Below are 12,098 nucleotides of genomic sequence, written 5' to 3' on the forward strand. Positions count from 1 at the left end.
GCAATACACACGCATTGAGCACTTTCTAAGTGCAAAGCATTGGAGGATTACAAAGTATTATAAGTTCTAGTCCTTATCCTCAAGGTGACAACAGCATAAGAACAAGGCACACACACACACACACACACACACACACACACACACACACCCCTAATAATCCAAATTCTATATGGAGCAAAAAGGGCACTGTGAGAGAAGGGAGACACTGTGGGTTGGATTTGCCTAGGCAAGGGGGATGTGAGAGAATATTCTAGTTAGTGAAAGGAATGATGAGTGAGACTCAATGTTCCAGGGCAGGGGTGGAATGTCAGTGTGCAGAGCAGGACTGAAGCAGGTTCCATAGCAGAGCAACGAGAGGAGTGCCTGGAAAAGTGGACCAGAGCAGGATGGAGAATGTGACAGGGACTGCAGCATCGCCAGGAGGCAGAGTGTGTGTGTGTGTGTGTGTGTGTGTGTGTGTGTGTGTGTGTGTGTGTGTGTTGGTGTGGCATGGGATGGGGTGGGATGGGATAGGTTGGGGGGCTGGAAATATACACGGGGAGTCTAGAGAAAGCATTGGACTGGGACCCAAGGGACAGGGGTTCTAGTCCCAGCTTTGCACCCTCAGGGTAGTCACCCAACATCTCTGAGCCTTGATTGTCTTCAGCTGTCAAACCAGAATTTGGAGCAGATTATCTGTGAGTTCTGCCCCATATAATACATCCAAGACTTCCCCCTGCCTCTTCTTTTCTTTTTTTACTGTCCCCTCCCCACCTTCAGCTCAAGGCTATATAAAATTTTATCTTTAGTTGGCAAATAACGTATTTTAAAAACAACAACAACAACAATTATTTCATTCCATGAACCTGCACAAGCCATGTCATCATAATAGATAACAATATTTGTGTCATCGTTATTGGGGAATTTTAAAAGCATAAATAACCTCAAACTGATCGATGTGGTTTCTATTAAACCATAATCATTCTTCTACCTTCCACCCACTTGCTGCTGATGAATTATTATTTGATGCAAGGACACATTAATATTAGGGGCTTCATAGGAAAGGGCCCTAGTAGCCTCCCTGCTGTGTTTACGATAAGGTTATTTTGAGGATGTTTTTAATTACACAGAGAAGGAGAACCCACGGCTTGCCCATGGCATGCTCACAGGCTGACCCGGGCCATCTTCCCTACCTGTTCTTAGTCTTTCTTGACTTCATTTTTTGTTCTCCTATATTTATTCTTATCTTTCTGAATTATATGCATTTGGGCACTTTAAATACCTCTGGACACAAGAAGGTTTAAAAATAAATAAACACAAACAAATAAATAGATAACCTGTTAAAGGCTTTGTTTGTTATACTAGGGTGAGGAAACTTCAGCCTACTGGCCAAATCCAGCCTGCCGCTTGTTTGGGTATGGTCCACAGGATAAGATTGGCTTTTATAATTTTTAATGGCTTAGGAGAAAAGAAGTAAGAAGATTTGTGATATGAGAAAATTATATGAAACTCCAATTTCAGCGTCTGTAAATAAAGTTTTATTGGAACACAGCCGCCTACTCATTGGCTGATTGTCAACGGCTGCGCTCGCCCTGCAACAGCAGGGTTCAGTAGTTATGACAGAGATGGATATTGCTTGTGGGTCTAAAATATTTACTATCTGGACTTTTACAGGAAAAGTTTGCCAGCCCCTGGATGAGAGCTTCATTTTACATCCATTTGAGTTCCTCCTGCCTAATATGAGTTCTATAAAATTGCTTCAAAGCTGGGTGTTTGCTGCATCCTTACTCAGTCTGGCTATTTTTTGTGCTTTGTCCATAAAACCACTTCTCAGTGCACTTTAGCTTTGACCCACACTCAGGCTTACTGTCTGGCTCAGTGCTGTGTAACAGAGACAATTAACTTTCAGCCTCTGAAGAATCCTCTTGGGTGACTATTTTATTGACACTAATAAACCCACAAAAACTTTTATTTTTGCTGATAATTCTAAGCCAACAGAAGGATCTACAACAGCAACTTGGCACTTTTTACACCACATTCAAACAATGTCCTCTGGTTTCTTTTCAGTTGATACATGTGTTTGCATATTTACTGGGGTTTTTTTTTTTCCTCCCCTGGTCACCCTTCGTTAGAAATATAACCAAGTCTCCATGGAAACACAGTATAATGCTCTCTCACAGATGATCGAGGGACCCGAGCAGCTGGTATTGGGCTGAAGGCTGCAATGGCATCTGACCAAATTAGGAAGGGAAAACAGCTTACCCAGCTCTATCAGGCCTCTCAGAATTCTAAAGCTCAGCATGGAAACCCACACAGACTGTGAATTGCTAAGGATCTTTTTATTCTTCCTTTTCCTTCTGAGAATGTTCTGTCTTATCCATTGCTATGTTTTAGCTCTAGGGGGTTTTCACCCCTAGCCCCTAGAATGATTGACAGAGCCTACGGAACAAAAAGGAAGGGAACCTACATTTAGTGAGCATCTACTGTGTGTTAGGTACTTAGATGTCACAGCCGTCCCAATGTCACACAGTTTAAACCAGAAGAGCTGGAATTTTGAACTCATTCCAAAACCCATTCTCTTTACACCACACATGAAATAATACCCATCCAAAGAAGAAAATATGACAGACAAGTTGAACCAGGTCTTTTAACAGAGCCATGGTCTTGGGGGAAGGTGGGAATCAAAATAAAGAAATGAATAGGAGACCCAAGATGGTGGAGTAGATAAACACTGTGCCTGCTTCCTTCTGTGAACACATTACAACTAAATAATAGTACAATCAACCTGGAAAACCACCTGAAGTCTGACTGAACAGAAGTTTTATAACTAAGCATATAAAGAAGAAGCCATGTCGAGACTGGTAGGAGGGGCGGAGATGCGAAACAAGTGGTCCCAAACCTCCGTGTGGCAGGTGAAAATTGGAAGGGATGCCTCTGCCACAAGGTTCCCCCAAAAGGAGCAAAGAACCCCAGCCCAAAATACTGGTACCAGGAGGAGCGCCCCCACAACTTTTAACAGTGGGGATTCCAACCATCCCGGTGGGACAGAAGTCTGAAGGAAACCCAGATGGGGTCTTAAAGGGCCCACGCACAGACTCACTCACTCGCAGGCACTCACCTTGGGCTCCAGCAGAAGGATGGTGACTCAGAGGGGCATCAGAGGCATATGGGGAGCAGACTGAGGTGTGTGGCTTTGAGGCCAGGGCTAGAGGACAGTTGGCCTTTTCCCTGTGAAGGGTCCTTCTCCCATGCAGCCATCAGGCAGCCATCAACTTTGATGTGTTGAGCCCACTCCCTATGCTTATGGCCAAATCTGAATCTGATTGGTCTGGTGAGCTCTGGGGCTCCACCATGCCGACTCACTGGAACCCTGCCTCACTCACCTCCCCAAACTTTCTCCGTGAGCAGTCAGCCACACCTGCATTGCATTCTTTCTGGGAAACCTATCAGAGTCCATGGGTCCCAGGTGGGCAGCGACTGGCCTCATGTGCTCTGAGTCTTTTGCTGAGTAGCTCCAGGCTCAGCACTAGCACCAAAACAGGGTCTACATTAACATAGTGACCACAGCACTTCCCACTGTAGTAACTCCCTGAGACCCTGCCTCACCCAACTAGCATACTGCATGAGGCTTTATCAGAAGCTGAACTTTAAGGGAGCCAGCAGGTGGCAGCAGAAATAGGGGTGTCCTGGCTTTTTGCAGAGTTACCCCAGGCCTGGTACTAGTGGCAGCCATCCTCAGTTCATAGCATGGCCTCTCCCACATGCCTCCAAGGTTAGCACAAGGAGCAAAAAAATGTGGATTGATTTGTAGCTCCTACCACGTAGTCCCCAGCTGGTTGCAGGCAGTGGATCACTTGGGCCTGCACCAGAGCCCAAAAGCAACATACCTGGAGGTTGGCTTCAGACCACAACAGGTCACCACCCAATTAGACCCACAAGCAATAAACACAAAAGGTGGTCTCAATAGGTACCAGGGCCTGCTAGGGCAAATACCACTCAGTGGAGTAAACCCCCCTGCACAGCAGCCCATAAGCTGTAGGTGTGGCCAAACCCCACAGCTAGTCAGCCTGAGAGTAAATCTCACCCACTGGTGTGTCAATAGCGATCAAGGCTCAACTATAACAGGAGGGCACACACAATCCACATAAGGGACACTACTGGAGACTGTGCCGGGTCCACACAGGGCACTTATTATATAAGGCCACCCAGCCACAACTGGGAGACATAGCAGATCTACCTCATACATAGAAACAAACACAAGGAGACAGCCAAAATGAAGAAACAAAGAAGTATATCCCAAATAAATGAACAAGACAAAACTCCAGATAAAGAACTAAACAAAATGGAGACAAGCAACCTACCAGAGACAGAGTTCAAAACAACGGTTATAAGGATGCTCAAAAAATTTAATGAGAACTTTAACAAAGAGATAGCAAGAATTTTTTAAAAAACCATAGAAACCATAAAAAAGAACAAGTCAGAAGTAAAGAATACAATAACTGAAATGAAGAATGCACTAGGAGCAATCACAGCAGACTAGATTAAGCAGAGTATTGAATCAGCAATTTGGAAGACAAGGTAGCAGAAAATACCCAATCAGAACAGCAAAAAGAAAAAACAATAAAAAAAACATGAGAGACCTCTGGGACAATATAATGTGTACAACATTTGCATCATAAGGTGGTATCAGAAGGACAAGACTGCACCAGAGCCCATCCCAAGAGGCCCCCAAACCAACATACCTGGAGATTAGCTTCAGACCACAGCAGAGCACAGAAGTACAAGGGATTGAGAACCTATTTCAAGAAATAATGATTGAAAACTTTCCTAACCTGGTGAAGGAAATAGACATACAAGACCAGGAAGCACAGAGAGTCCCAAACAAGATGAACCCAACCAAGCCCACACCAAGACACATAATTAGGATGGCAAAGATTAAAGGCAAAGAGAGAATCCTAAAAGCAGCAAGAGACAGGCAACTAGTAACTTATAAGGCAGCTCTCATAAGATTGTCAGCTGATTTCTTAACAGAAACTTTGCAGGCCAGAAGGGGTTGGCACAAAATATTCAACATGATGAAAAGGAAGGACCTACAACCAAGGATACTCTACCCAGCAAGGCTATCATTTAAAATCAAAGGACAGATAAAGCACTTCCCAGACAAGAAAAAGCTAAAAGAGTTCATCACCACCAAACCAGTATTACAAGGAATGTTAGAGGGACTTCTTTAAAAAGGGGGGGGGAGAATAAAAAATATGAATAAAATGGTAATAACTACATATTTATCAACAATTACTTTCAATGTAAATGAATTAAATGCTCCACTCGAAAGACACAGGAGGGCTGAATGGATAAGAAAACAAAGCCCTTACATATGCTGCCTATAAGAGAATTACTACAGATTTAAAGACACACACAGACAGAAAGTAAAGAGATGGAAAAGGATATTTTATGAAAACGGAAACAAACAAACGAACAAAAGCTGGGGTAGCCATACTTATACCAGACAAAATAGACTTTAAACAAAAGCTATAACAAGATACAAAGAAGTACCCAGTAATCCCACTTCTGGGTATTTATCTGAAGAAATCCAAAACACTACTTTGTGGGGACCTGTAGATCCATATTTCCATTATAGCATTATTTACAATAGCCAAGATATGGGGGCAACCTGGGTGCCCATCAATGGATGAATGGATAAAGAAGAGGTGGTACATATATACAATGGAATATTACTCAGACATTAAAAAGAATGAAATCTCGTCATCTGTAACAACACGGATTGACCCAGAGGGTATTGTGCTGAGTGGAGTATGTCAGACAGAGAAAGACAGATGCAATGTGATTTTGCTTATAAGTGGAATCTAAAGAACAAAATAAACAAATCAGAAGCAAACTCACAGATCCATAGAACATTTTGATGGTCGCCAGATGGGAGGGAGGTTGGGAGTGTGGATGAAAAAAGAGGAAGGGGTTAAGAAGTACAACTTGGTTGTTACAAAGTAGTCAAGGGGATGTAGGGTATAGCAGAAGGAATATTGTCAATAATATTGTAATAATTATGAATGGTGTCAGATGGGCACTAGATAGATGGGAGGGGGTTGGGGGCAGGGTGAAAAAGGTGAAGGGACAGAAATACAAATTAGTAGTTACAAAATAGTCATGGGGACGTAAAGTAAAGCACAGGGAATATAGTCAATGATATGGCAATAACTATTCATAGTGCCAGGTGAGTACTAGACTAGTCAGGGGGATCACTTCTTAAATTATATAAATGTCTAACCACTATGTTGTACCCCTGTAATTAATATAAAATAATATTGAATGTCAATTGTAATTGGAAAATTAAAAAGAGGGGAAGGCAATAGGCAATAAGTGGTCCAAATCTCCAGGTGTAAAACAAATAAGTCATGGGGATGTAATGTACAGCCTGGGGAATATATTCAATAATATTGTGATAGGGCCGGCCGAGTGGCGCAATGGTTAAGCACTGGCTTGGGACGCCAGAGGGCCCCGGTTCGGATCCCACATAGGAGGGCCAGTGACACTGCCCTCTACAGCTAAGATGCTGAACAACAGCTCAACCTGGAGCTGGGCAGCTGTGAGTTGCTGGCGACGGCATAGGCTGCAGCCCCTGTGGCAGTGGGTTGCCATGGGCTCCCGTGTGTAGCCAGCAGCCAGCGTGAGCGGCCAGCAGCCGCAGTGAGCGGCCGTCCAGAAGCTGGTGACTGATCTGCCTTGCCCGGGAAGAGCGCAATGATGGTGCCAACTTGGGCCAGTGAAGCAACGTCCTCCACAACTAGACTGAAGAACAAAACGACAACAACTTCTCTGTTCCCCTTCCCCCAATTCCCCAGCACTGTTCCCATCCCCCCAATTCCCCAATAATCTTAAAAAAAAAGAAATAAAAAAAAATAATATTGTGATAGCATATTATGGTGTCAGATTGCTAAATTTATCACGATGATCACGTCTTTAGGCATATAAATGTTGACCAACTATGGTGTACACCTGGAACTCATATAATATTGTATGTTAGCTATATTTTTAATAAAAATATTTTTTAAAAAATAAAAGAAAGAAAGAAGAAGTAAGAATATGAGTCACTTTCTTACCTCACCCTTCTTACCTAAACTATATTTACAAGAAGTCAAGGTCAAAAGCTAAATTGCGGAGGAATCATGAAAACCTGTATTCTCTTCCCTGCAAATCCCTCCCTACTGCTTAAAGGAGGATGTTTTAAATAATGTCAATTAGTAACTGCCTTGAAAAAAAATAGACAAAGTACTATGGAAATTTAGAAAAAGCAGACTTGCTTCAAGTTTGGGGGAGGGGTAATGGAGGAATACATGAGGCAGAGGTGGCAGAGCACAGCAAGTTCATCATAATTCAAAGCCTTGGCTATTTCCTGGGGCCAATTATCAATTTAACTGTAGTAGTTTCCCCTCACATTCTGATCAGGGATCAACAATCTCTTAAGTGTCATTTCTCCCCAGAGTGTGATCTAGTCTCACATACACTCACTTGCCCAAAAACCTGTCTCTCAGAGCAGGACCAGGTATCCTCAAGGTCACAGAGCCAGCTCTCCAAAGCATTATGATGAGTCACCTCAGAAATGGAATCTCAAACCGTGGAGAGTATGATGCCTTGGGAACCAGGCTGGGGGAATCCTGTTTCCCTTAAGCAGGTGGGACCCAGGCCCCCAACTTCAACTAGGACACCTTTGCTTTTACCTGTTTGAAGAAAGTATTCCTTTGCTTCATAACTGTTTGAGAAACACTTTCCTAGAACTTATCTTCGTCTGAACATTGGCACACATCACAAGATGTATAACGGATATTCACACCAGGACGCTTGAAAGAGGCCTGCCCTCTGAAGGCTTATCCACGAGTTCATGGTAATGCCACCCATCCTTTGACAAAGATGCATAGATTTTCAAAAAATGAAACAGTCCACCCTCACTTGGTCTATATTCCGCCACTGCCACCACTGAGGGTCAGGAATGCATGGAGAAGAGAGTGAGAGAATGTGGAGAGTCAGAGAGAGAAAAGCTCCTTCTCGTGGAAGACAGAGTCGGGAGAGGTAGGTGAGGGACAGAGGCATCTCCAACTCTGTCCCAGTGTATAAAGCCACGGGTTCTCTTGAAAAAGTGGCGAGGTTCTTCTTAGGCCCCACTTCTAAAATGCATGATGGAGTGTGCAGTGCTATGTTTTTATGCCCTACAAACCTCGAAAAGTTCATTCCTCTTCCACATAAGCCCTTTATTGCATAAAGAGACTCTGTGAAATACCGTTCTCCAGAGAGAAGCCATCTCATTGCAAATTACTTTGTTAATCAAATTAGCTGATAAACTAGAGCACTAGCTACTACATTAAAACTGACCTTTGGATTATAGAAAAATGAAACCATTGGGGATGTCTTGTCCATGCAAAAACAATCTATTCTGTGAAGTAGAAGTTTTGACTAGAGCAGCAGTTCTCAACCTTCCTAATGCCGCGACCCCTTAATACAGTTCCTCATGTTGTGGTGACCCCCAACCATAAAATTATTTTCGTTGCTACTCTATAACTGTAATTTTGCTACTGTTATGAATCGTAATGTAAATATCTTTTTGTTTTCCGATGGTCTTAGGTGACCCCTGTGAAAGGGTCGTTCGACCCCCAAAGGGGTCACAACTCACAGGTTGAGAACTGCTGGACTAGAGCTAAAATGACTGGTCTTTAAAAATGCTTTATTTTGGGGAGGAGGGGTCAGTTTTCAGCACCCTTGTCCTTCTGAACAGCTGTTGCTCAGCTTTCCAGATGTTTAAACTCCAGGCGTTTGTCATGGAAGCACTTGTGCAGGTGCTGCTGGGTGTTAGCTCAGCACAAACATATCTTATAGAGGTTTGACTAATAATTGCTCTGAAAGAGAACGAAGCTTCCCATCTCAGAGCAATTTACAAAGATTACACATCCAACCTCATACCAGGAAAAAAATTTCTCCCTTTTGTTAATCTTTCACAGAATAAATTATGGCATCAGAAGATTAGAGAATAACCACTAATCTATCTCAGGCTACAGTGATAGAAAGTGTTGTCATCTCAAGGAGAACTAGCTCAGTCCCATGAACTACTTTATTAGCCATTAGCACAGCCCACATGATTCAAGCTTAGAAGAAAATAACAGCCCTAAAGCCCAGGCAGCCAAAAAATCCTACTCTCAATTTGTAAATTCCCTTAAGAACAGAGTCTCCATTCTTCATTATGACCCACTAACTCACCTACCTACTCAAAGTCAAAGACATTTGCACTGGCAGCACGTGCTTTGGGACTTCCACAGGTGAGTTGGACAGTCTTATGTCAGCTTTTGAGCAGAGAGGAAGTACACAACTTAAAGCTTAAAAAAATAAGGCAGCCCAAGAAGAAGGCCCATGACATTCAATTTCCTTTTCCTTTTCCTATCTGTGTTTGCTTTGCTATTTCAATCCTTATTTCTATAATAACAACAACCTTTGACTTCAGTGCAGCACCTTGGTTGGCGAACATTACAACCAGCGAGTACCTGTAAGGCATGCCCGTCTCTGCCCTGGTGGTTTCCTTCAACGAAACTCCATGGACACGTAAAAACTTCTCCAGATACTTCCGTTCCGCTGCCCCGCTGGGCCTAGCAGGCCAGCAGGCTGCCTGCGGGGGAGGCTTGGCCACTGCTAGGTGCCTTCGACATTTCAGAGCTGATTCACTGGATTTGGGCAGACCCAGCTTGGAGCTGGGGATGTCTGCACAGGCTGGTTTATACAGATGCATGTTTCAAAAACCCAAGGAAGCAAAGCTAATTTCACAGCACTCTGCTCTAAGACTAGTTGTATCTTGCTATGATGAACTTGAGTTCTCTGGCTTTGGTGTGTCCCTAAAAGGGATCAGCTTGTTTTCCTTAGATGTCCCCTGTGGTTTTTGTACGGGAGCAGGCTCCTGAGTCCCTGGCAGAGCTGCTGGCTGCATGTCTCTGCTGAAGAATGTGCTAAAAGAAGCCTGACAAAGGCCAATCACTTTTCTCGTCCCTTTAAAGTTCACCAAATCCAACATAAGCAATGACGTATTGGCCCTGGGAAAAAAATATGGGCACTCCTTCCCATGTCTATCTATTTAGGTAAAGGGAAACATTTTGGTGGGATATGGGCCAAATGTTCTGTTTCTCATAAGGACCATAGGCTTTGAGGATGATTCATGAGTATGTAATGAGAACTCTATAAATGATCAAATATTTATAATCAAAGAATTTATTTTGCTAGTGACATGATTCATTTGGGCATAAGGTCCATTAACCTTTTTCCTCTTCAGCTGCTGCAGTCAAATGATAGGAAATATCAATGAGGTGGTTGTAAAAAGCAAAGGCTCACAGCAACAGGCCCAACTGATTTTTGGCCAAAAAGGCACAAGAGCAATTCAATAGGAGGACTGGCTTTTCAGCAAGTGGTGCCAGAGCAGGTAGACATCTATAAGCAAAGAAAAAAAGAAATGAACTATTGATTTATACCTCATGCTTATATAAAAATAAACTCAAAATGGATCTCATGCTTCAGTGTAAAACTATAGAACTCCTAGGTAAAAACTTAAGAGGAAATCTTCAGGACCTGGGGCTAAGTGAAGAGTTCTTAGGTTTGAAACCAAAAACACAGTCCATGAGAGGAAAAAAATTTATAAACTGGGTCTCATAAGCATTCAAAACTTTTTCTCAGTGAAAGGCCCTATACAGAGGATGAAAAAAAAAACAAATGACAGACTGAGAGAAAATATTTGCAAACCACATATCCAACAAAATAGTTAAAACTAGAACATACAAAGAAACCTCAAAACTCAACAATAAAAACATAAACAATCCGATTAGCAAATAGACAAAAGATATGAATATTTCACTGAAGAGGACATACAGATGGCAAATAACCACATGTAAAGATATTCAACATCATTAGCCATTAGGAAAATGCAAATTAAATCCACTGTGAGATATCTATCAGAATAGCTAAAAATAAACATGGCAATAACACCAAAGGCTGACAAGGATTCAGAGAAACTGGATCATTTATAAAGTGCTGCTGGGAATGTAGAAAGGTACTGCCACTCCCCCCAAAAATATGGCAGCTCTAAAACTAAACACACCAAACTTACTATATGACATAGTAATTGTACTATTGGGTATTTATCCCCAAGAAATGAACTCTATATTCACACAGAAACCTGTACACAAGTGTTCATAGTTGGTTAATTTGGACTAGCCAAGGAAGAAACAGAGGTGAACTGGGGGAGCAGTCATGAAAAATGAGACATGCACCCTATTGGATGCCTCACAGTCTTTCCCTGCCCTGCAGATATGGAGCCAGGCCCAGGAGAGGAGCCAGGGAAGAGAAACCCAAAATGTGTCTGACACTGAAGTTTATTTTCATAACATTCTCAAAGTTGATCACTGTCACAAAAGGTCCCAGCTTGAAGGGGGGTAATTATTTGTACTTCTGGCTGGCAATGCAAATTAAGATCAGTTTTAAAGTAAACGTGTAAGACTAGAAGAAGTGCCTCTGAGCAGCTCAGGGTGGGGGGGAGGGGCAGTTAATGTCTGTCTGGCAATCTTTCTGTGTCTCAGGAATGATAATTATCCCTTACTGTTTGGAATCTGTAAGTTTTATGCAATGCCAGGGTCCACAGAGTGTGGGGAAAAGGGACAAGGAGATCTGATGAGAGAAGTGCTTCCAGCCACACTCTGCTGAGGGGGTACTAGAGGCCTCAGGACTCAGAAGTCATGAATAGAAGCTCACATAGCCCTGGGTGGTGAGCAGGCTTTACGCACACCTGCTCAGCATTCATCACTAACTGTGTCACCTTGGGCAGGTCTTGACCTTTCTGTCCCCTTCATTTCTTTATTGGCTCAGGCTTAGGTAATTTCTGACTTTTCTAGGTCTAGTGTTATATGAACCTTAAAAACTACTTGAGCTAGATGTTCTTTAGAGGTGAGGGCCTTTTCTGTGTTGGCTGGTGAAACGTGAATTCCATGACTTACTAGCTAGTTCTCTAAGATGCCATGCCTATGACATAGCTGCTGGTATTCTTAGAACATGCCAATCACATTTATAGCCTAGTTTTGAACTTT

At 42.8% G+C, this 12,098-nt stretch overlaps 1 protein-coding gene across 1 annotated transcript in view; it reads right to left on the reverse strand.

Annotated features, from left to right (window-relative positions):
* Positions 1–9,912, reverse strand: part of KCNAB1 (potassium voltage-gated channel subfamily A regulatory beta subunit 1) — a 373,578-nt gene extending 363,666 nt beyond the window's left edge. The window contains exon 1 of the mRNA XM_019627607.1: positions 9,522–9,912. Within this exon, the coding sequence (XP_019483152.1) occupies positions 9,522–9,763 (242 nt within the window). The 5' untranslated portion in view covers positions 9,764–9,912. The remainder of the gene's footprint in view (positions 1–9,521) is intronic.
* Positions 9,913–12,098: the final 2,186 nt, after the last annotated feature.

The sequence above is a fragment of the Hipposideros armiger genome, unplaced genomic scaffold (assembly GCF_001890085.2).
Source record: "Hipposideros armiger isolate ML-2016 unplaced genomic scaffold, ASM189008v1 scaffold_16, whole genome shotgun sequence".
Classification (NCBI taxonomy): domain Eukaryota; kingdom Metazoa; phylum Chordata; class Mammalia; order Chiroptera; family Hipposideridae; genus Hipposideros; species Hipposideros armiger.